Source organism: Bos indicus, chromosome 22, assembly GCF_029378745.1.
Source record: "Bos indicus isolate NIAB-ARS_2022 breed Sahiwal x Tharparkar chromosome 22, NIAB-ARS_B.indTharparkar_mat_pri_1.0, whole genome shotgun sequence".
Taxonomy (NCBI): domain Eukaryota; kingdom Metazoa; phylum Chordata; class Mammalia; order Artiodactyla; family Bovidae; genus Bos; species Bos indicus.
This window is the reverse complement of record NC_091781.1, coordinates 44,148,863-44,174,340: the sequence shown is the minus strand read 5'-3', so window position 1 is coordinate 44,174,340 and position 25,478 is coordinate 44,148,863. Positions and strand designations below refer to the sequence as shown.

The 25,478-nt window shown below is 44.8% G+C and overlaps 1 protein-coding gene across 5 annotated transcripts in view; it reads right to left on the bottom strand.

The window, feature by feature from the left end:
• ARHGEF3 (Rho guanine nucleotide exchange factor 3) overlaps window positions 1–25,478 on the bottom strand; it is a 313,947-nt gene that overhangs the window by 46,378 nt on the left and 242,091 nt on the right. Inside the window, exon 1 of one of the 5 annotated variants that reach the window (XM_019984727.2) lies at window positions 21,714–21,978. The exons of the other annotated variants lie outside the window; for them this stretch is intronic. Within the exon in view, the coding sequence (XP_019840286.1) occupies window positions 21,714–21,809 (96 nt within the window). The 5' untranslated portion in view covers window positions 21,810–21,978. Of the gene's footprint in view, window positions 1–21,713; window positions 21,979–25,478 lie in introns of those variants that run through there. 5 annotated transcript variants of the gene reach the window in all.

The following is a 25,478-nucleotide window of genomic DNA, read 5'->3' as shown; positions in this document are numbered from 1 at the left end:
ACCCTCTAGGAGGCTTTCATCATCCTCATGTTTTAAACAGGAAGTTTTGATCTATGAGTGATGGAGAAGCTCTAGCAGTACTAAGAATAATGAGTGCATAGTCATTGCAGGGACTCTTCTCTATGCTTTACAGATAATTAGTAATTTATTTCTCCTAACATCTCTGCAAAAATGTAAGTCATTCAGTTATGTCTGACTCTTTGAGACCCCATGGACTGTCCATGGAACTTTCCAGGCCAGAATACTAGAGTGGGCAGCCTTTCCTTTCTCCAGGGAATCTTCCCAACCCAGAGATCGAACCCAGGTCTCCTGTATGGCAGGTGGATTCTTTACCAGCTGAGTCACAATGGAAGCCCAAGAACACTGGAGTGGGTAGCCTATCCCTTCTCCAGGGGATCTTCCTGACCCAGGAATCGAACTGGGGTCTCCCACATTCCAGGCGGATTCTTTACCAACTGAGCTATTAGAGAAGCCCAATATCTCTGCAAGATAGCCACTATTGTGATCATCATTTTAAAGACAGGGAAAGCTAAAAAAAAGATGGCTAGGATTTAAATGTAGGCAGGCTGGCTCCAGAGCTCATGCCCTACTTTAGGGTTTGGTGATATTTTTCAGTGAGGGGACAGATGGCTAAATGTTTTATACTTTGAGGGCGGTCTAGCCTCTGTCACAACTCTTCATCTCTACCATCAGCCATAAACAGTATGTAAATAAGTGAATGTGGCTGTGTTCCATTAAACTTTCATTTATAGACACTAAAATTCAAATTTCATATAATTTTCACATGTCCCAAAGTATTATTCTTCTGCTTTTTTCAACCATTAAGAAATAGAGAAACTGTTCTTGAGGGCCTGAGGCCCCCTTTTCTCCCCCTGTTCATTAGAAAAAGGAACAGGAGTTTTGTTGGAGATTTTCCAATTTTCAATCAAGTATTTTGCTCAGTAGAGGACACACTACAGAAGATTCTAGAAATTTTTTAAAATTTTAATTGGAAGCTAATTACAACATTGTGGTGGTTTTTGCTATATATTCACATGAATCAGCCATGGATGTACATGTGTTCCCCCCATCCTGACCCTCCCTCCCACCTCCCTTCCCATCCCATCCCTCAGGGTCATCCCAGTGCACCAGCCCTGAGCACCTTGACTCATGAATCAAACCTGGACTGGTGATCTATTTCACATATGATAATATACATGTTTCAATGCTATTCTCTCAAATCATCCCACCCTCGCCTTCTCCCACAGAGTCCAACAGATTGTTCTTTAAATCTGTGCCTCTTTTGCTGTCTTGCATATAGGGTCATTGTTACCATCTTTCTAAATTCCATATATATGTGTTAGTATACTGTATTGGTGTTTTACTTTCTGACTTACTTCACTCTGTATAATAGGCTTCAGTTTCATTCACCTCATTAGAACTGATTCAAATGCATTCTTTTTAATGGCTGAGTAATACTCCATTGTGTATATGCACCACAGCTTTCTTATCCATTCATCTGCTGATGGACATCTAGGTTGCTTTCATGTCCTGGCTATTATAAACAGTGCTGCGATGAACATTGGGGTACACGTGTCTCTTTCAATTCTGGTTTCCTTGGTGTGTATGCCCAGCAGTGGGATCGCTGGGTCATACGGCAGTTCTATTTCCAGTTTTTTCAGGAATTTCCGCACTGTTCTCCATAGTGGCTGTACTAGTTTGCATTCCCACCAACAGTGTATGAGGGTTCCTTTTTCTCCACACCCTCTCCAGCATTTATTGTTTATAGACTTTTGGATAGCAGCCATTCTGACCAGTGTGAGATGGTACCTCGTTGTGGTTTTGATTTGCATTTCTCCGATAATGAGTGATGTTGAGCATCTTTTCATGTGTTTGTTAGCCATTTGTATGTAGAAGATTCTAGAAAATTAATTTCCAAAATACTGTTTTCTAACAGTATTTTTAGTACACCAGGCAACATTTACAATGTTTTGATCCTGAGCTCTACTTCCAAGTACTACTGAGTTAAAAATAAGGGTTAGAAATCTGGTTCTTTAAAAAAAAATCTGATTTTTTTAAGATGGGGGGTGCAATACTATGTCATGCCACTGAAACAAATAGCTTTAGGGCCATTGGAAGTGGACTGTATTTGGTGCAGGGGCCATAGCTGGCTGACCACTGCCCTGTACCACTGCTGGCTTCATATGGGTCATGTCTTGGGCCAGTGGTCTTCAGCCTCAGCTTCCTGCTAAGACATATCCAGAGATGACACTCCCAAGCAGGGCGTCTCTCACAGGCACACTCAGATAGTCTTCAGGCTCTGCCAGACAGCGCAGGCTCGATTTGTACCCCCTTCCTTGCAGCTGGGGACGCAAGGTCCTCTCCTGGTAAGCAGAGGGTATCTCTGACTCACCTTTTATGTGAATGAACGCTATCCTACTACATTTTGTTCTCTTAGCTTTCCAAACAAATTATCCTGAACATAACACAAACTTTCCCGGACCATTAATACCATGAATAAGGGACATAAAATGTTACAATGCTTGGGATCTGCTTCAAAGCGATATGGGAACAGGGAAAGGGTCTGTGTGGGAAATGGCATGGATTCCAGGTTTTGTTGTAGAGTTCAGTCACTCAGTTGTGTCTGACTGTTTGTGTGGCAACTGGCAAATCTAGGGGCCAACCCTAGATTGGCGAAGGATGTAGTATGCACAGTCCTGCCTATGGTGCCTGGTCAAAATGCCCCATAATACAAAGATTTACTTCAATGGACAGAAAACAGTTTTGCAGATGTACTAGTGAATGTTGACCTGGAGCAGACAGGTGCCATCTGAGATTTTTACTTTACTTGTTAGTGAGGGTCTGTCTAGTGAGAAAGGATACTGAGGAGGCAGACATCATCTAGAATTGGATGTAAGTAGAAGAAACCTGGTAAAATGGAAAAAAAAAAAAATCCCACTACTGAATTTAAATAATTCTCAACTGCTATAGGCCAGAACAGAGCCAGATCCAGGAGGCTGGAGACCCCATGGAGAGGCACCAACATGGCTGTCAAGATTCCATGAAGTCTGTTTGATTACTGACTGGGCTACTATTTGCTCTCACTAAGAAACCCATCAATTTGCCTGAAACAGGGCACTCAAAGCCAGTGTACTGGGACAACCCAGAGGGATGGGATAGGGAGGGTGGTGGGAGGGGGGTTCAGGATGGGGGACACATGTACACCCATGGCTGGTTCATGTCAATGTATGGCAAAAACCACCACAATATTGTAAAGTAATTAGCCTCCAATTAAAATAAACAAATTGATTTAAAAAATAAAAAAAGGAAAGGAAACCCATCAACTGGCTCCTGATCACTCAGCTCCACAACATGAAACAATCTGGTAGAGTTCAACTCTGATTTGTCTTAGAAATATACAGAGAAAACAGGGGTCATTCAAGATCAGGCTGCCCATCAGAAGAGACCTCTGTTCTACTGTATTGGTTTTAATTTGTGAAGGTGCTTTCCTTTCCCTACAACTGCCTCCTGAATTCACTCTGTTCTTTCATACAAAAGCCCAGTCTTCCACTAAGAAGGCTGAGGGCTCCCGTCAGCTGATCATCAGTTCCGCTCATTACAGTTGTCTCGACTTTACCACGCCTTTCCTTGTGGTTTACATTGTTTTACAGTTAATACCCGAGATTCTCACCCTTCAAAATTTCTAGGTCACCACAAATATTCTGGTCTCACTTCTTATGACACCTCCTGTTGCCAAAGCCATCCCACCCTTTTATTTTGTCATCAAATCACCATAGGAAGAGGCAAGGAAGAATTATCCTGCAGGAGTCAGAGGGCCCTACCAACACTGTGATTTTTGACTTCTAGTCTGCAGAACTGTAAGAAATAAATCTCTGTTGTTCTAAGCCTGCCTGCTTGTGATACTCTGTTACAGCAGCCACGCGAAAGATATTTGCTGGAAAATTTCCTCCATAGTAAAGTTACTATTATTCCCTTTGTTAATTATTGCACAGAAATGGAAGAGATATTTTGGGACTATATGCATCCTTGAAACTCAGTTCTGTGAGTGTTTACCCAGCATATGCAAAGTGGCTTCACTCACGTGTACAGGTGTCACCCTTGGGGGAATGTCTCCTGGCTGAACAGGGAAAACCAGAAGGTTGATCCAGGCAGAGCACCTGAGAGAGTTAACCCTGGGAGAGTGGGCAAGGAGTGGGCAGGCGACATGGCCAGTAGGCAGGGCACAGTGGGCCACAGCGGTGTGCAGGACACGGGGGGCCAATGAGGAGGCCTTCACAGAGCTGTCTGAGCGAGAGGGGCGGGGCTGTAGGAATGAGACAGGGAGCTTCTTCGGAGTCTGCAAGGGACTTCATCTTATTTCTTCCAAAACGGAAAAAGGCAGTAATGAAATAATGGTTTCTAACTCCAAAATTTCCATAAAAAATTTTTGTTGCTGTTGTTATGTTTTCTTTTCCCTGGCATGGAGCTAACTGACCTGGTATCATTTATTACCAGAAGTTAAAAGGCAAATAAAGAGGGCCAAATTCCAACGGAAACCTGGCTTCATTGATTAGGCCAAATGCATTTCAGAATTATTGGTTGCTAACCCTCAAGGTGAACAAAAGGTCTTCAGACATGGAACTATAATTTTCCCCTAGAGACGCTTATCGGTGATTTCAACGGATGGACCGCAGGCTTTGTGGACGCTGACAAACCACCAGGAACAGCTCTAGGAAGAACTCCTGACACCTTCCTCCGGGCTAATTGCGAAGGTGGAGGCCACACCCTGGTGCTTATCTTCTCCAGGTGCAAGGCTAGTCACCTCACACTGTGCACCAATGGAGATCACATTTCCCTTTTGAGGAAACAGCCCAACTCTCTCTGCATCAGATGCTACAAGCAAAACACCCTAATCTCCTTCTTTCAAAGAAAAAAGTGGTTTCTTTTTTGTTGTTGTTACTAGGGACTAAGCCTGGATAAATGAAATCCACAGGACACTCTCAGTTAGCTTAGTCTTACGGCCAAGTTGTAGACAGGGTGTTGCTGCGTTGAGGATCTGATAATTTCTCCTGTCTTCCCTCAAGGAAATGCTAAAAAGCACATGATGGAGACATCAGAAGATGGTCTGCGCAAATTCACAAACTGAACCATTGACTCTCAGGGCTGTAAAACTGAACACATTAAGGATGGGGAGATGGTCCTTATTCCCTGTATGTCAAGTCAGTCAACACCTTGACTTCTGCTTGAGCCAGCCAGCACCTACAACCTCTGGCCAAGGTCAGCCTGTGAGGTGGTTGCTTTCAGGGGAACCATGCATAAGGCAAAAGCCTGAGCAGGGGACGCTGGACTGAACTCTCAGACACTGCTGGCATGAGCCTCTGAAAGTACGCTCAGTTCCAGCCCCAAACAAAGCTCCCATCAAATGCAAGTAAAAAATGAGAAGAGAAAGAAGTCAAGGTTTAGGACAACTTATGTGGTCATCCTGGCTTCATTTCCTCCAGGCTTCCCCTGCTTCCTTCAAGTTCAAAACACACGCTGGCAAAAACACTATCACTCTTGAATGTTCGTATAAACTTAATGGCAGAATGAAAGAAAGGAGAGTGTGCGGCAAGTTAGATGGATTTCATCCAGAGTACCCTGCAGGAGCAACTAATTTTACTGCAGACTCTGAGAGGGTTAATGTTCCTGGCACACCACTTCGTTTCTGAGAGAAGACCTCAAGCAAGTTATTATCTGTATCCCTATCATCGTTGAATGTTTGCCCCCACACTGGAAAAGAAGCCTGTTCTTCTCTGCAATGGGGCTATTAATTTTTTCTAAATGATGGTCTATGGGATAAAGAAAACAAAACCAAAACAACATCTTGGAAAATAATTTAGTAAAATACAGGACTCTCCAAGAGCTGAGCCGGGCAGCAGCCTAGGTTACAAACAAAGTCTCTTAGCAGTGCCAGTAAAATAAAACAGAACCACTGTTTCAGACACCCTATTTTTGGCTAAGGTTTCACTCCTCAATTACTTTCAAAGTTATTCGTTTCAGTCAACATTATAAGGGTAAGTCAACATTTGTCCTGGCAGCAAGCCCAATTTTGTTATTTTATTAGTCTGCTACTAGTTAAATTGGCCCATGATTAAACACATCTAATAAATAGCCCCAGAAGATTGGAGTTTAGCAGAAAACCACATTCAAGTTCTCTTACACAGGATGTTACTATTATTTGACCTTGGGCAGAAGGAGACAGGCACACCTTCACCTCGATAGGTTCCTTTAAGCAAATGCCAGCCCACTGCCTGAAACTCATTTTGGTCATGCCCAGACATGGCACTGCAGACCTTCAGAGAAAGAGGAAGCTAAATATTTAGCTCTCTCTGCGGTCCCTGGCTCAACATACGCCTTCTGATCATCAAGCAAAGCCCTGACTCTATCAAGGAGAAAGGGCCAGATGTTTAGAGCTGAAGCACTTTATGAGTCTGACCTCGAACAGTGTGAGAGCTGCCGGCAGACTTGAGCCTCTGTGGCCCTTACAGGGAAGCAAACCTTGGGCACAGATGTTTTCTCTTGATTGGTGTCAGGTTATGTCTTTTTGCCAAGCAGGCCACAGAAGAAATGTGCCCACAAGTCTGGAAAATGGGGTCAGAGTCTCACATTACTGGTAGATGCCAACAAGTCACCCGGAGGTGACATGGTGACCTAATTACAGCCACAGGCCTGGAGGAAGGGCTCTGTGGTCTGGGGTTTCAGTCAGTTGTTTCCTACTGACTTCTTGGAAGCCGTGGGGTGGGATATAAATTCTGTGTTTATCTCTGTAAAAGGGATTCCCTGGCTTCCCCGTGGGCTGGGTTGAAGGTGTAGGGGGAGAAGAATGCACCGGGGGTGCCAGCTCTGCTTCAGGGTTTGGAAACTGTACAGGTCTGTGTACAGACCTCAAGGGCACTTTAAGGACACTGGCTGAGGGTTCCTCCGTGTTTAAGAATGAGCAGAAAGCCTCTGCTGCAAGTGACAAAGTTCTTATCACTCTGGCACCCTAAACGATTCTTTGCAAAGGTTCTAAGGATAAAATATGAACCAGCCTATCTGGCCAGAGGACCATGTCCTGTGAACGCCATACCTTCTGACTCCAGATCAACAATGTAACTTCCACAGGCTTGGTCTCATGCCCTGTGAAGTGGGGTGGCTCTCCTACCGACCCACAGGGCTGTGCTTTCATTCATTCCCTGTAGCACTGGGCTCTTCCCTGCCCAGGGACAGAGCTGTCACTCCAGGTCACTGCCACAGTCTCACCAATGACATGCCCTGCTCTCTGAGGACTTGGGCTGCTTGGAGACCACATTTTAATTCCACATTCTTGACTTCCCTTTCCTCTTGCAGTTTCATCATCTGCTTAGTCAAGCCCTGACTGGACACAGCAAAACTGGGAGTGGTTTGGCAAGATCCAAGGCTACATCCAAGTAGAAAAAAACATCAGCCATGAAATCCCAAGATAAGAACCTGAGGGGCTGAAGGGCACCCAAGTAGGGTGGGTTGTGAAGTCTACAAGGAACTCCTCCCAGCCTACCCTCCCCAGCCCACACTGCTGAACTGTGGGCTAGAAGAGTTGGCTTCCAATCTTGCCTGATCCCAGTACTATCTGGGATGAGGCAATGATAGGAATTCCGGGTGTTCAAGCCATGTCGGAGGTGCAAGGTAGAACTCCCAAAAACAACATGCTTCTTTTGGCTTCCAGAAAGCACCAGGCACAGATCCACCGACCTGTTCTCTCTCTCTCTCATCCTCCTGTCATCCCTTGAATCTCAGCATTATCTTAGCGTCCCAGAAGAGGAAAAAGAAGCACAGAGATGGAAAAGGATGCACAGATCGCAATCTCAGTGTCCCAAAGGAAGCACAGTGTGTTCCAGGCGAATCTGAGATGAGCAAACACGTCACAGGCAAGCAACGCTGACAGCCGGGTCTGCCATCTGACGGAAGACGAGGCTGGGGTAAGGGATCCTATATTCAGCTGCTAGGTGAAATCTAAAAGGAACATCCAACCAAGGGCCCTGGGTCTGCAGGAAAAGAACATGGACCCCCTCCTCTGGCTGCCTGGTCAGTTTCTGTTCTGGATGCGAACAGCAATTTGGAGCAGTTTGCAAGCCTCGCAGAGGTGTGACTTCCAGAGAGAAACATAAAATGCAGTTACTGAGCTCCCTGGTAACTCTATGCTGTCCCTCTGGGCACAATTTATCCCGTCAAACCGTTTGGTCTGTGCTCATCCTCCGCGGCACATGCCTCCACTTGGAACCGGGGAACACTGCACTTGGGTGTTACAGAACAGCCTGCTCTCGACTGGGAACAGGATACACTGAAACCTGATCCTTCAAAGTGGAAAAAGCTACCAGCCACACAGCCACCGGGGAGTGACTGAATTGGGAAAAAAGGTTTTTTCTTAAAATTGAAAACTTTCCTGCTTTGGCTTTCAGCTGACATCTTACCGCCCACCAAGCAATGGTTTATAGGAAAATAAGGTACAGGAAACTGTGAGGATTCTGTAACGGATTTGTATGGCCTCGCCATTGCTCCCACACTCCCCAAGCAGGCAGATGAATAGCTTCACAATGTTATTCCTTGGGAGGTAGGGTGGGTGGGTGGGTGTGGGTGGGTGTGTGTGTGTGTGTGTGTGTTGGTGCACACATGCAGAACACAAGACTGAACTTTGTTTGAGAGTTTTCCTTCTGTAGCACGTTTTTAATGACAGGAATTAAATCATGCCCACTAACAATGTATTTTTCCAAAGGCTCATAACAAACCCTGGCTCCCACTGCTGTACACTTCCAACCTTGAAACACAGTGATTATGTGTTATTTCTAACTCTCAGTAATTAATATGCAACCAGATGTATCATTATCTACAGTCTATTAAAATTCAGAAGACTGTGCGTTTGAAAAAGGCTGCATCACACTGACAAAGGAGGCGAAAACCTCCGAGCCCCAGCCCTGTTCCCCAGTCACACACGGTTCATTTCAATTACAAAGACACATGAGGGCAATGAATAAAAAAGGGCAGCTGACTTAAAAGAAGTAAATACAAATCTGTGATTGGGTTGTTTAGTTTTGCCACTGGAGACTCAGTGGTAAGGGGTGCCAGTAAAAGTTTCCAGGAAAGACAAGGGCAGTTTTGTGGTAAAAGAAAAATGTCCTTTATTCCTGAAGTCAAGTGCTCCTGTGGCAGAAAGGGGCAAAGTTCCCATGAGCTTGCCAGCACTGGCCAGCTCTAGAGGGAAGGGCTCCTCTGGGAGACTTGGTGAGGGTCTAACCTGACAGATTCCCCCCAACCCCCAAGCACCCTCAGGGATGAGGGGAAGGCCCGTTCACCAGAAGGTGCTCCCTCCTTCTGCCACACCACTTAGGGGTCAGGCTCTGGACCACTCCTGAATTTACAAAGCAGGTCTGGGCAGAGGGGTGGCAAGGGGCTGCCCCGGCCCAGCGAAGCCTCCAGAACTGCAGCTACGTAAACTACATGCTGCCAGGGCCCCGACCGACCTACTGAGTTAGTTCAGTCACTCTTTGTGAGCTTCTAGCAATTTTCCAGAAACAGGGAAGTAGGTCGTTCCACCCCGACCCAGATGTAATTCTCTTCTGATTTTGTCTAGAGGAGGAGAGGAAGAGGGTGGGAGGATTGCAAAATGGGTAAAGGGGGTCAGCTCTGTGGTGATGGATGGAGATGAAACTTTTGTTGGCGACTATGCAGAAGTCAAAGAGTGTATACAGAAGTCAAAATATAATGTTGTACACATGAAACTTAGATAATGTTGTAAACCAACGTAACCTCAATTTAAAAACAAAAAGATACCCCAGGATTAAAATAATAAAGACAACAATAAAAAATTTAAAAAAAAAAGAGAAGAGAAGGAAGCACTATGCAGCCAACGGGAGACCCCTGGATGGGGAGGAGGAGATACCAAAATCCATGGGGTCTCCTGCTACCCATTGCCAGCACACACAGTCACTTATTTAGTCCACACAACAATCCCAACACTCCATTTTATAGAAGAGGAAGCAGGTGTTCAGAGAAGTGAGGTGTCTTGCCCCAAGTCATACCCAGTAGTTATTGGCAAAGCTGAAATTCAAGTTCAGCTCTCAACTTGAAAGCTTTCCCGGACAGGATATGCAAATTCCTCTTACAATAACAACTATATTAATAGTAATAAATGGCTTCCCAGGTGGCTCAGCGGTAAGCCTGGCAATGGAGGAGACATGGGTTTGATCTCTGGGTAGGGAAGATCCCCTGGAGAAAGAAATGGCAACCCAACCCAGTATTCTTGCCTGGGAAATTCCATGGATAGAGCAGCCTGATGGGCTACTGTTCACAGGGGCCCAAAGAGTTGGACACAACTGAGCACCCTGCAACAGTAACGATACTGACAGGCGATTTTGAGCCGGACTTTGTCAAAGTATGTTCCATGCGTGATTTCCTTGATTTCACTTACCCATTTCACAAAGCAGGCAACTGAAGCTCAGAGGGGTGAAAAACTCTGCCTGAGGTCACAGAGCTGGTAGTGACCTGCTCTATGACCTGCTCTATGGAGCCAGACTGAGCCCAAGGCTGCGACTCTCTGCAAGGCTTGGTTCTAAACCACAGCACTGCTGTTTCCTAAGCCAAGGGTCAGGAGCCCTGAAGAAATCAAAGACTGTAGAGGCAGAAGGGACTAAGGGAAGGGGTGAAAAAGTAGGAATGTTGGTTCGACATCCAAGTCCTGAAAAATTCAGGAATCGGCATGCCTTTTGTGAGCTCCCCCCACATCTTAAGAATGCCTGGCCAGGCACACAGGCGCCAAGCTGGTGTTCAGGGCAGGCCAGGGGACTGGTGGGTTAACATCCAGCACCAGGGGGCTCATCGGATGACCCCTCCCAGTGCTGCCTCCCCTCCCCATTTGCCAAACTCCCCACCGAGGCTGCTACATCTCCAACCAGTGTGCCACTGATTGACAATCACTGCCAGTACTTTAGGGTTGTGAATGACCTCATCAAACTCAGGGAAAAATTCCTTGAGGGTCAAAGCATGCCCTTCTTTTCTTTAAACCCAGAAAGAAGGAAAAAAAAAAAAGCTAGCTAGAGTCTGGTCTCAACAAATATTTACTGACAATCAAACAGCACTGGGAGTCATTTTTAGTTGTCTAACTCTTCGCCAGCTTCTAACAAACGACCTATTTATAATTAAAGTGTGCTGTTAATGAATATGACATGAAAAACTCCCAAAGCAACCTAATCCTCCTCACCTTCCCTGGGTCTATGTCTGTGGTCTGAACGTGGGTGAGGTTCCCAGATGAAACGTGTCAGGTGGCGGCTGGCCTTTAAGACAACACCACACTCCTCATCTCCCATGAGCAGGGTCCCGCTCTACCCAGAGCTCATACCACACCCTCTGCGGGAGAGTTGTTATTGGAACACTAGAAAACCACACTAAATTTTTTCATCCTACCTGGCAGGGATAAATGTGAAACTTGCCAGTGTGCTTGGAACATCTTGTTTTTTCAAAAATAACGCCCAGTGCCAACTTGGATCCCTGGGAAACTGGGTGGATGTTTCTTAAAAGGAAGAAGTGACCTCCCAGTACATCACTTGATAGGGATGTTCATCCACAGCTTCTGCTCAACTTATGGACGGGGAAAATAGATGCTGTTGTGGCTAATGGTCTGTGCAGCACTTAGTCTGGGGATGCCCCCGGCATGCCCCATTTCATCTTTACAACTCCCTTGGAAGTTCTCATTTTACAGATGAGGAAAATGAGGCTTGGAGGATGAGTCATTGGTGCAGGGTCTCTTGCTCATAAGTGGCCAAGTTTGGGATTCAAGTGCAGCTCAGTCTGACCTTCAAATCCAACTTTCTAACCATGACACTCGATGGCTGCCCCAAATTAAAATGTGATCTTGCTCCATCCCTTCCCTCAGGGTAAAGGGGAAAAGGAAGAAGAAGGGATGATTTTGGTTGGAACTTTGGAACTTTTACTTGAAGTTTTGAAAAGAAAAAAAAAAAAAGGTTTTTGTTCTTAGAATAGAAATCCAATTTTATTTTTTTTAATTGGCTAGTAACAAGTTCATAATAATTTTCTATGTCACATTCTAAGCCAGCTTTGTTCTATTTAAAAATGTTAATATCTGAAATCTAGGTTCTATGTTTAAAGCCCAAGTTTCTAGTCTGTAAGTCACTGTACCCAAACTTGGAAATTTTTGTGGCAGAGTGCTAGTCCTAGAAAGGTCTCAGAACTCAACAATGCACTGTTTCCACCCCCTTGGTTTCATCACAGCAGTTTTTTGCTCTATATACATGTTCCCTGAGCTATTACATAATGTTTCCTTACTTGTAAAAATCAACTCTATCATTGTCTTAAACAGAAAATCACTATCAGCTGCCATAAATAGGAACTACTTTTTAAAAAAATGAACCCCCACTGTTAAATTTCTTTTAGAGATGCTTGCCTGCCTGAGGCCTGTGCTTTGTTAAAAAGAGAAATAAGCAAGTGCCAGAGAGGCATTAAAGACACCAGCTCCAAAGGAACCTTTCTCTTCCACATAATGAGAAAGATCAGAAGGGAACTGGAAAGGGAAAGTGATTCAAAACTGTTTTGTATCTTGTCTCCGGGTCACCTAGTCTTATATCATTTGAACAACCACAAATGTTATGAAACCCATCTTCTGGGAAATAATGGTCTAAATCAGTCTACTCATTCAGCAACTAAGATGCTGAGGTTCCAAGAAGTTGAGCCTGCTAGCACCCTGACCCCAGCTGGTAGTGAAACTCTTCTAAGAACCAGCTTAGAAATAATTGCTGCTAAAGAAATTCAGGTGAGCACTTAAGAGTCCTACAAAGCAAAGGTTTCTTGATACTGAGCCAGAACAATGCTCACTCTTCTAAATTGTTACAGCCTGGGCACAAAACATTTGGAGACTGACAGGAGAAAATCAGGTATCTTTTCTGATGCTGTCTCCTTCAAAGCTCTCTGACAAGGCCCCATCAAACAGCTGAGGTGGAAGGCTAGGACTCTTCACTATGCATCTGTGGTTGACACGTCATCTACCGTTCAATTTTTTCGCCTTCAGTCTATTTCCTTCTTCACAGTGGTTTCTCCACAGTGGTCTTCTGCAAGACCGCACCCAGAAGCACCAAGCAGTCACCTACCAGCAAGGAGGATGGCTGCCGAGGTGTGAGAAAATGAATCAAGGCGGCCAAACCTAACAGGATACAGATGGGTCACCCCCACCCCACCTCTGTGAAGTCAAAAATAAGAACACTCGTCTTCACCAGTGACCTTTAATTATCTTCCCTGTGTTTGCCGGGGGTCGTTCTTGACAAGCTTACGTCACTGGGGGATTATGAAACGTTAGCACTACAATATAAGATAACATGCTTGAGGAGGGAGCTTGCACTGGCCTTGTGTCAGGGCCAGGAAGCACAAAGGGAAACTTTATCACTCAGTCCCTTTGGCCATCGGGTCCAACTCCATCTCCCTCTGCCCACTGGCCTGTTCCCTTTTCCCCTCTGCAGCTTCTATCTCTAGCAAGACTCCAAAATTTCAAATCTGACAATGTATGGCAACCAGTAAACATTTAACTTTTTTTTTTAAGGTCCTGACATAGGTTCTCAGTTTTATCTAATTCAATCAGGTTGCCAGGTCTAGTGGTATCTATGGAAACAGTGCCCTTGGGGAAATACTCTATTTGTTATTACCATTTAATTATCACTTCTGATGCAAATTACATCTGCAGAGCTCAGAAAGACATCATTTTAAGGGATGTCATCTACATGCAGAGAAGTTTGTGTCTCTTTTTTGTGGGTTTCCTGTTTGTTCTAACAGGGATCTCACATTGCCTTCCCAGATAGCTCAGATGGTAAAGAATCTGCCTGCAATGCAGGAAACCTGGGTTTGATCCCTGGGTTGGGAAGATCCCCTGGAGAAGAGAATGGCTACCCATTCCGATATTTTGTCTGGAGAATCCCCATGGACAGAGGAGCCTGGTGGGCTATAGTCCATGGGGTCGCAAAGAGTCAGGCATGACTGAGTGACTAAGCACAAGACCTTGCACTTGGATCTGTAGGAGTTTGGGCCAAGAGAAGGGCCCACAAGTCCACCGGCCCCCAGGTGAGGTATACAGTGTTCAGGTTAAGTTTAATGTGGCTCACTTTGAACATGCCTAAAACAGTGCTGCTTACAACCACCCTCACTCAGGAACATGACTGGCTTAAGCCAACATTCTGGTGTGTCAAGAGGTTAAGGCTAGTCAAGGAGGGGCCAGCATTTTAGCCTTGCCTCCTGATCTCTCTGAATCTCTGTTTCCAAGACAGACCGTGCCTTTTGCAGGTCCCTAAGCTGGTGCAGGATTCAAAGGAGAGAGTGCACATGAAAACAACAGACTGTTATCAGAACACTCGGCAGCACTGCTATAGTGATCACAATGAGACGAGAAGGGGGACGCTCTGATGAAAGGTCCCTTCCCCCACTTCTCTACACGCCACGTGCATACATATATAGTTACATTGGTTACATCATCTATATAATATGCTCAACTTTCCGCCTCTTCATTTTTCTCAGGAACACTAGGGTATTTCTGTTTGCTAGTGTGGAATGGCTCAAATGATGTCACTGATCCCTGGCCCAGAGGCCATGGCACATGGAGCCATCTCCTTCTCAAAGGTCAGAGAGGTTGCTGGCTCTTCTGGCTGTTATAAGTAAGCAGGAAAGGATGCTCGCCTGGAACCAGACAATCAGACTTAAAGCTTTCAGCTCTGCCAGTCCTGGCTGTGTGATCCTGGGGAAATTATTGAATCTCTCTGACTCCTGGTGTATTCTTATCTTTAAAATGAGGGTTATTATACTCAGGTGAGGCAAAGAATACAAAAGTATTTTGAAACCTATAGAATGCATAAACATAAAACATGAACATTATTGCATATAACGTCATTATGAACAACTGTGGACACACAGCTTTATTCCCACAAGAGTTAGAATACTGGGTGCAAAGATTAGAACCATTTTTGTCTTTTAATATGCACAGAAAAGTCTCCTCACAGCACACAGAAGTATTTTATTTCTCTGCAGCATCCCCAGCTTTGGGTTTTATCATGTCTTTAAAGTACTTGTGACATCAATTAGGTATGAAATAGCATCTTAAAATTATTTGCCTTTTCATTTCTACAATTTCTATTGGAGTGAACTTTTAAAATAATGTTACTTTTGTAATGTGAACTGCCTATTATTATCTTCTTGCCCATTTGTCAACGGACATCTTGGAGTGTTCTTTTATATCTCCATGAATTATGTAGATGACAAAGATTAATCTTTTGTCTGTCATCTCTATTTCAAAAGTCTTTTTCAATGTATCAGTCTACTCCCCTTGTCTAAAAAGTGCACTAAATATAAAAACAATCTTGTTTGTTGATATAACACCATACAGTGTCTTTAGGCTGGTCAGTACTCAAGAGGTCACTGAGGATGTCCAATGGAAATAAGCAAGGAAGAGAAAGAGTTTGGACGTTATGTCCCATTTGGAAAAGTTAGAGGAACCAGGATGTCTAGTCAGGAGAAAACAGGCACCTGGGGGAAGAGTGTGGTGTGGGTACGTGTGTGTGCAAGTGTGAGCATACATTTGTGGAACAGGAGTAGACAGTAGGGAGAGATAAAATACTGACAGAGAGAAAGTGTCATTGTATAATATTCAGCTTGAGAAAGGAATGTTACAATTAAGAAAAGATTTTCTCATGATCCACAATGAACAAAGATGCAATGCATAGGCTTGGAAGGTTCCTGGAAGTGTTTGAACCGAGATTGAAAGGATCCAGCAGTGGACGAGAACTGGGCTCCACGTTCTCAATAGGCCTTTCCCAAAAACTCAGGTTCTCTAATTCAATGACCCCGGGTCATTTCCTAGAGGCTGGTTTTGTTTATTTGTTTCATAAATCCCCGGAAAAAAGCCTGTTTTGCTACTCCTTTCCTCCTCATCTTAAGAGCCAGAAAAAGAAAATTTTAAAAAGTGAACTTACCGTTAAGGTTTCTGGTTTAGCTCCCATTAATTGAGTTGACTAAGAATCAGCTGCCTTCTTGCAAAAGGACACAATGACCCAAACACAGAAGGACCAGGCACAAGTGTTTCTAGACTTTAAAAGATCCGTTCCTTTTCTAGCCAAAGGTTTGGAGGCCTTTCTTGACTAATAGCCTCTTCTTAGCTAATAACCAGTGTCAAGTCATAAAAAATTGAAGGCATTAGAAACCACTGGCCTTTACTCCTAATAGTCCATGAGCCGACACAACAATGATAAATGGCCGTGCAATCACAGCAATTTGCAATCACAAAATGTGAGCCCTGTACCCATCACCGGAGCTGACAAATTATGGAAGGCAACTGTGTGCACACACCACAAACGAAGGAGCCCTTCCAAATACACACACACCATTAGTAACGATTATATGTACATAGGACTCTGTAAAATTTGCCTGTGATCAGTCACTTATTTTCATTTGGTTGTTATGAAAATAGTGGCACTGGTTCAGGATTTTACAAGCAATCACAAAGGATCTTAAGAAAATGACACAATTTGCAAATTCCAGATGGTGGTCAGAAGCTTCCAAGTTACTAGTTTATGTGGAAGGCTGGTGGTTAATGCAGATAAGCAAGATGACTAATTGCAGAACTAACAGTGTCACCTCCACAGTGCTGAGCATGCGGAATTCTGCCAAAGACTAGCTCCTTGGTCTTGAGAAACACAAAATGGAAGTTACCAGAGCCCTCCCAAGTGAAGGTTTGTACAACTCACTCCTGTGGGTCGTGGCCACTCTATGAAGTGGCTTCCAGGCACACTCACTAATGGTGGGGTCTCCCTTCCAGGCACTCAGAGAAAAAATGGGCCTTTGACCATGAGGCAATTTGCTCTGGCAGGGATTCTCACCCTTCATGTGTTATGTGGTGAGGAGACTGGCGATTTAGTCATTTAGAGGCAACATGATGTGGTTGGGAAAGTACAGACTTTGGGGTCAGACTGGGTACGAATACTGGCTCCTCTATCTACCGGCTCAGCCATCCTGGAAGGGCCGCTACCCAGCTCTGAGCCTCAGTTTCTCCTAAAAAAAAGGCGGGGGGCAGTTACACCAACCTCACTGGATCATTGTAAGGATGCTTAGAGGACTTACAGTCAGACCTCTGTTGCACGGATGTGCATAAAACAGCATTTGGGGAATAAGGATGGTGATCATGTTTCTTAAAATTGTTTTAGGAAATTTTCTGTGATACAGAGGTCTTGATGATGCTGCCGTTTATGGAGCACTTCCCATGTGCTTAGCACTGTACACGAATCATCTCATTATGGTAGTGCCATCACCATGCCCATTTTACAGCTGTGGGAACTGGGGCTGAGAAAAGCACAGGAGACTGTCCAAGGCCACATCACTAGCAGATGTGGAGATGGCACTGGGACCTGGACAGTCTTATTCCAGAGCTGATGCCCTGAACAGCCTCAAATGTACATATCAGCATATCTTTTCTCTAATAAACCTACTCCTAGTTCACAGGCATCTTGGAAGACCAGGACCCCCAAGATACCGATCCCCAAGAGAACCATGGCCGATGACTATACTCAGCTCTTGCCAGCAAGTGAGAGACCTTCACTGTCCATGAGGCTCCCATCCAGAACCACCTGAGGTCTCACGATTCATGAAGTCTAATTAATCACCTGATGAAATCAAGATTCCAACTGCAATAACTCCTTGGAGCTATTTCCATGTAGTTGGCTGTATAAATGGTCAGCTCCACACTGTATGATACAAATTCCAAGAAATGTATAAACCACTAGAAGCCAGCTCACCTCCTTAGCTCTCCAGCTGGCATGTAAGGAACACAGCTCCAGATGCATATATTTCAAATACACTTATGGACTGACTCGGGGCATAAATTATGGTGGGGCACAGAGTTCACCTTGCCCTTTAAAACAGAAACTTTAAAGGTACCTCCTCAGTTAATCAAGTGCTCAAGATTATGTACTCAGAAGAATGTGTTTCAAGGCACTTTACATGGCTTTTGTTTTGCATCCCCCCTTTTTCTTCACAGAGGTAAACATCCTTAGATGCCACAGGATACACTGGTATTAAAACCTAGACTGAATCCATCAGGAAACCTGGCACTGGGTCTTGGCTTAACTGCTGGTTTGCTCAGTGGCTTTCTGCAAGTCACTTCCCCTCAGCGTCTTTATGCATAAAGTGAGCAGAATAATACTTGTTTTATGTTACTCTTACAACATGGTTGTGTTCTCAAATGAGACATTAAATGTGGTACTTAGAAAAAGAATTGAATTCCATCATTTCTAGGTCATTCCAAGGTTCCACATAAAGTTACTGGCTGAGTCAAAGTTAGAACAAAGGGACAAGTCAGGACCATATACAAGAGAGACAAAAGCAATGACTACAAACATCACTAACTAAACCTGGCCTAAACTAGATCGACATCTGAGACAGTGAATCCTAAAACCAAAAGTAAGCTGTTCATCATATTGTCAGATATATTCTTAGAAAGAAAATAACAGAATCACCACTTTTTTCATTAAATGGACTGCAAAACACCTAAAACCTTCTCACCAGGCTCCAGCTTCCTTAGCCAACATATACATGCATTTGAGCCTTCTTTCTTGAAAAGCAAACCTCCCCATGGGAAAACAGTGACTTCTGACTTGGGATCGGTGTAATTCATGAGGACTAACAACTTTTCTTTGAGTGACTTAATCAGGTATTCAAAGCACTTAATAATGCCTAGAAAAATCAGTTCCTCCTGGCATGAGAAGTAAGTACCCATTAAATATATATATATAAAAAGATCAATGGAACAAAGTTGCATTGATGAGTCAGAAGAAATAAGCTTAATGATGCTCATGCGATACTGTTTCTCTGTCAAAGTCTAGTGCTACTGCACTAAAATGAACTAAGCTCCTTAGATTTCATGGTTAATGATTAGAGCTGGAAGGATCAAGTTGGTTGTCATAATAAAATTAAACATCTGCAACCAAACTCATATACCTATGTCATAAGAAATACTAGATTAAGGAGCTACATTGTATTAATAGCATAATCCATGTAGAATAATTTTAATATTTAAAATAGATAATTTAAAGAAGATAAATATTTAAACTATATCATTTTTCTCTATCACTGAAAACTATCATTGAAATTTTAAAATGCACAAAGCATTTAATCCCGAGTAGAAATTTTGTTATGATGTGTTTTCGAGAAAATGTCTGTTGTTGCACATTTTTACTCAAGTGCATGGTATCAAATGCACATTAGTGACACCCACCCCTTCCCCATGAGCCTTGCCCAGCATACTTGCTGCAAGAATAAACAAATGCTGGAAGGCACTTGCCCATGCATCGCTGTGTGCCCACTGTCCTCACAGCAAATTCTGAAGGAATAGTCATGATGTGCTAAAGGGCACAGGTGCTTTGCTTCAGCTACCCCTGAAGGTTAAAAAGGACTTTGGATTGGCCAATCCTTCTTTTCAGCATAACCACCTTCTTTCTACAAAGAAAATGATCCTGAAAAACTACCTGTATTGGAACTAACAGTCCATACCTAGCTTATAAACAAGGATATAATCATGTTTTTCAAAAGGCCAACTAGCATATGCTGTTTTTTAAACACAAATGCTGATGACACCTGCTGGTAGCAAATATATTTTAATTAACTGCCTATGGAGAAGTGAGGCCTGCAAAGGAGGGCTGTCTTCTGAGCTGATATTGAAACAGAAAACGAGCCCCCACATCACTTAAGTTTCTTTTTCTAACTCTGCCTATTGACATTATCAGGAAGCGAAATGCCAGATTAATCAAGCTAGGGGATGTACTGGATTTGCCTTCTTGGACTCGAGAAGTATACAGTACACGAGACACTTCTACTCTGATTTAACCACTAGGGGGAAAATCCTAAATAGTGATACCTGAAAAATATTACCAACTATTTAAAAAATTGTTCCTCTCCCACGCTTATTCCTATACCAGAACATCCCCATAAAAGGAAATTAAGTCACATTTCATAATCTGGACCCAGCTACCGTGAAGAAAATTAGTATTTGACTTCTGGTGATACATTGTTCATATCCATTTGTGAGATACAGATATATATGTGTGTGTGTGTGTGTATATATATATATATATAAGAAAAGAATAAGAAAAAATGAAGCATATGGGTTTTACACCTACACCTTTAGTCAAACTGCACAAAAATATAGGACTAAGTGATAGCAGGAAGGGACCAGAGTCTAGAGCTATCCTCATTATTCTTTTCTTTGACTCAATTCAATTTATTAATTAAACTCGGTTACGCTTTGCTTCCTTCCAAAAGGAATTTGAGCAGACATTAGCTTCACTGCTCCTACATTCATTAAATTGTGAAGTTCCCCCTGAAAAGATCATATATTTATTCTAAGCCTGAACAACCTGAATTCTGTGCAGTTGCTGTCCTGTCAAAACTTCAGTAAGAGCCCAAACACCACTAAGACCATCACACTTCTACAGCTGCTGGGAACAAAAGCCCTTTGTGAAAATATACAAGTGAAATGAGGTGTGGGACAAGGGTGAGAAGTTAGTCTCTACTCAACTTATAGAAAGCTGATTATAACCTGAAACTGTTTATAGAGTTGTGTCAGTGTGGAGCAGCTCTTGTTAGAGGCAATGAATCTTTGATGCTGTTCTCCCAAATATACATAATTCAGTGAACAAACTGCACATAGCTAAGCAAACCCAAGGGTGGCAAGTGGGTGGACCCCCAAAAGCATTGTGATAAGACCGGAAGCACCCCTTCCCCCAGACTTTCCCCCTCATGGTGGGGGCAGAGTGGAGATCTCCCAGAAACACATCAGCGGAAATGATGATCTGGGTCCTGTGGATCCCACTACAGCTTAGTCACAGCAAAAGTGCAGTCTAATGAAAGCAAGTGTATTCCCCAAGACCCTCAAAGAAAGAGACACTTTCTCCTCCACCTGAATCCAACCTTTAAGGCCAGTGAGCTCTTTGCCAGAGATAAAACACACCGAGGAAAAGACAGACTAAACACCAGCCAGGAGGACTCCCTCACCTCACCCTCCCGGTACAGGAAAGTTACCAGGAGGAGAAATGCTTCCAGTCTTCCAAGACAGCTTCCCACTGCCCCAGGGAATTTAATTCATTTTCAGAATCCACATGCGACACATTCAGATTACTCATTTAGCTCCCAGACCCCCAACTGAATGACTCCCACTGGCCACAGGGACAAGCAGAGGTGCCGTGTCCTGTCTTTGCTGCCAAACAGCTGCAAGTCCAAGCCTGACAGGTGAGAGGTCCCAAGGGGTCCTCAAGAATGTTCCCCTGCCCTCCCCCAAACCTCCTGCAAGAGGAAACCTGTGCTTTTAAAGGGTAGCTCTTCCCTGACGACTGAGCCCACTGATGCACTATGAGAAAGTCCCTCTGTGGAGTGGATCTACAGTCTGTGAGCTCTGCAGGATGCAAGAGAGAGGTAGGGGCAAAGAGATGGGGACAGAGGAGGTGGCGCTCTTTTGATCCATAGAGAGGGGGTGGAAGGGAGGCAATGAGATAAAGACAAGAGTTAGAGATGAAGACAGGGAAACAGAGTGTATGAGAGATGGAGAGAGAGAGAGAAAGAGGAACACACAGAGTGAGAGATGGGAAACAGTGACACAGAGAGGGAGTGGAAAGAGTAAGAGATGCCCAGAGAGGTCCAGGTGGAGGTCCTACCTCGGCGTCCTTGGCTGGACTGCTGGCCGGGGGTACCTCCAGGCTACAGTTCGCTCTCTTGACCGTGAGGTAGAAGGGGTAATCCTTGGCTACCATGGCGGCTGCCGGGCCTGCCCGTTGGGATGTCACCGCTGATCCGATAAGACCACAAAACTCCCAGGCGAAAGGGGGTCCCAGCTCCACGGTGCCAGCGGTGGTGCCGGCGGCGGTGGCGGCGGCGGCGGCGGCAGCGGCTACACAGAGACTGACAGCCGGCTTCTTTAGCCTACCTCCTACAGACTAAGGCGCACAGGCTAGAAGGGGGCGGAGCCTAGACAGAGCCCGCCCATCTTGGGCGGGGAGTGGGCGGGCCCTGGAGGGCCCGCCCCGACCCCGACACGTCCTGGGAGCGCTCAGATGCCGCCCCGCGGAAGCCCTCTCCGGAGCAGCGAGGGTATCGGGCCGCTGGACCCTTCCTCCCGCAGGCCCCGAACTCGGGGCCGCGCAGCCTCAGTGGCAGGTCCGCTCGGGCTCCCTGGCCCTCGTGGGGTGGAAGAGGCAGCGGACAGAATGGAGGCTGGGGCGAAGCCGGGAGGAGGCAAGCGGCCTTGGGGGAAGTAAGCTCTTTAAAAGCCCATATTAAGAAGAAGCGGTATTCTGCCTCGCCTTACTCACAGCCAGTCTCTCCATATACATATATATGGAGTATACATATATATGTCATTGGAGTGTAATCTACAAAGAGTAAAATGCTCCCATTTTACTGTACCGTTAATTGAGTCTTAATAAATGTAAACACTAGAATAACCACCTCCATAATCGGGACACAAAACCTTTCCACCACTTCCAAAAAGTATCCTAGAGCCCTGTCCTCTGCACCCACTTTTAAGTATGAAGAGGCTGGTAAGAGGCTGCCTGCCATTCATAAGAGGAATCTGACGGGGTGTGTCCAGACAAAGCTGTCCAGTGATGAGCTGACACTACTGGAGTGGGTTGCCATTTCCTTCTCCATGGGATCTTCCTGGCCTAGGGATCAAACCAGCATCTCCTGCACCGCAGACAGATTCTTTACCACTGAGTCACCAGGGAAGCAACATCAGCCATTAGGGAGTGCTTAAATAAACTCTTATCACTATGGAACACCACTCAGTTGCAGTCATTTTGAAGATGGGCCTTTGGGTGCGGCATGGAAAGATCTTCAAGGTATCAGGTTCAGTTATAAAAACTATTGCAGAGTAAGCAGTATAATACCATTTGTGTTTAAAAAAAAATCTACAAATGAATACCATATATTTTCTATAGAGAAATGTAGGTTAATACCATTGAAAACCATTTGGAAGGACCCATAGCAAATTTTTGGTGGCCCAGATGGTAAAGAGTCTGCCTGCAATGCGGGAGACTTGGGTTCAATCCCTGGGTTGGGAAGATCCCCTGGAGGAGGGCATGGCAATCCACTCCAGTATTCTTGCCTGGAGAATCCCCATGGACAGAGGTGCTTGGTGGGTTACAGTCCATGGGGTCTCAAAGAGTTGTACATGACTGAACGACTAAGCACAGCACAGCAAATTTTTATGGGGCTGAAAGGAGGCAGCCAGTTCCAGGGGAATTAAAGGTAGTGTACAAAGGAGAACTTCACATTTATAGCTAATATGTTCTTAAAATTTTTACATGAATTGTTACTTGGGAATTTAGAAATTAATTTTTAAAATATTAAAATGATCATTATCTCAAAAGTTATTTTGTAGACTGCACTGTTGAGTGTTCTTCCCCTCCTATCAAAGTCATGGTCACAGCAAGTGGGGGTCTATTCTTCAGACATCTTAGGTGTGCAGGAGGTCATGGGAATGGAAATATCCAGTCCCTGCTTAAGTGTTCTCTGCTCTGGCTGAGGCCAGAATCCAGCAACTCCCACTCTCCAGGCAGGAAACCTCATGGTATACAGCCCTTTCATCCCAGGTACCAAGCCCACATGCTGGCACTAAATGTGCCTGCTTTCCTGCCCAGCCAGTGTGGACAAACTGCCTTCAGAAGCAAAGAGAATCTGGCCCAGTTCTGCCAGTCTCACTCTTGCCAACCATGTAAAGGAAGCTGTTGAAGGAGTGAGGTTCAATGGACATTGAAGAGAGCACCTGATTTTTCTTCCTCCTCGAATATACACCCTAAAGCAGTAGGAAGGAAGTGGTTGAAAAGGAGGTTTGGAATGGGAAAGAGTACCTCAGGACTACTGATCTTTCTCCTACCTGTATTCTTGAACACAGCTTTGTCCTTTTAGCCTGAACGGTGCTGATGGAGAGCTTCATCGAGGCTCACTGCAAGTCTGGTCAAGTTTGAGGTGGGGAGTGAGGGACAACCCTGTATCCAAGGGCAACCAACCAAAGCAGCCCCTGATTAATCCTGCCACCAAGAGTCTCACACAGGGCTCCTCTGGCTGTCAAGGATTTGAGCTGAAGCTTGCTCCTCATTCCCTTTCCCTCCCTGATCCTCTGGCCCCTGCAGGCCCATCGCCTCAACTAGGCAGGTGGCCTGGCCAGTAAATTGTCCCTTCATGGATGGGCTTTGAACCCTGGTGGAGCTGGCTTGGCATTGACTTCCAATTGGGAGTGTACAGCCAGCACTTGGTGAAGAAGAGAGTGACTCTGGTAAATTATGCCAGCCCTGGGGCTGGGCTACTCAATGCAGGATTCTCAGGACCAAGGAGGAAGTCTGGGTAATGTAAATCTGCATGTGCGTGCTAAAGTTGCTTCACTTGTTTCCAGCTCTTTGCAACCCTGTGGACTGTATAGCCTGCCAGGCTCTTCTGTCCATGGGATTTCTGAGGCAAGAATACTGGAGTGGGTTGCCATGCCCTCCTCCAGGGGATCTTCCCAAACCAGGGATCGAACCTATGTCTCTTATGTCTCCAGCATTGGCAGGCAAGTTCTTTACCACTAGTGCCACCCGGGAAGCACAGTGTAGTAATAAGTCAACCCTAAGGAAGAGAGGGGACGTTAATCTCAACTACAAGTATTGTAGAGTGAAGAATATTCATAATGGTTGATGAAAAGGCTGCCATATCCACTTGTTCTTAAAACATTTTTTTTTTTTGCCCCTCTTCAAAGAATGGAACCATAAAAAGCAATCAATATACATGGTACAATATATGTGCAGCAAACTTATGTTTTTCCCATTGTCTATGCTGCTGCTGCTGCTGCTGCTCAGTCGCTTCAGTCGTGTCCAACTCTGTGCGACCCCATAGACGGCAGCCCAACAGGCTCCCCCGTCCCTGGGATTCTCCAGGCAAGAACACTGGAGTGGGTTGCCATTTCCTTCTCCAATCCATGAAAGTGAAAAGAGAAAGTGAAGTCGCTCAGTCGTGTCCAACTCCTTGCCACCCCATGGACTGCAGCCTACCAGGCTCCTCCGTACATGGGGTTTTCCAGGCAAGAGTACTGGAGTGGGGTGCCATTGCCTTCTCCACTGTCTATGCTAGGCAGAGGTAAAGAAAGAGGAAAAGTGAGAGAGAGATTGCTAATGGCCAGTAACAATTTAAATAAGTGTGAAAGGGAAAATGGGTATCTGGATTTCCTTTGGGTGGATTTCCTTTGGCTTGGATTTCCAAGCCTCTCACAGCTTGAGTGTCTCACCACCATAAAGATTTTGATGTTTAAAGACATATATTTTTGGTATAATAAGGCCTATAAACTGAAACCAGCAATTTTGGTTATATGCAAGTCAGGGATGTGGTCCCTGAGACACTCAGAGGCTTTTCAAGGGTATTGTTGAGTCCACGCAATTTCCACTTTCAGA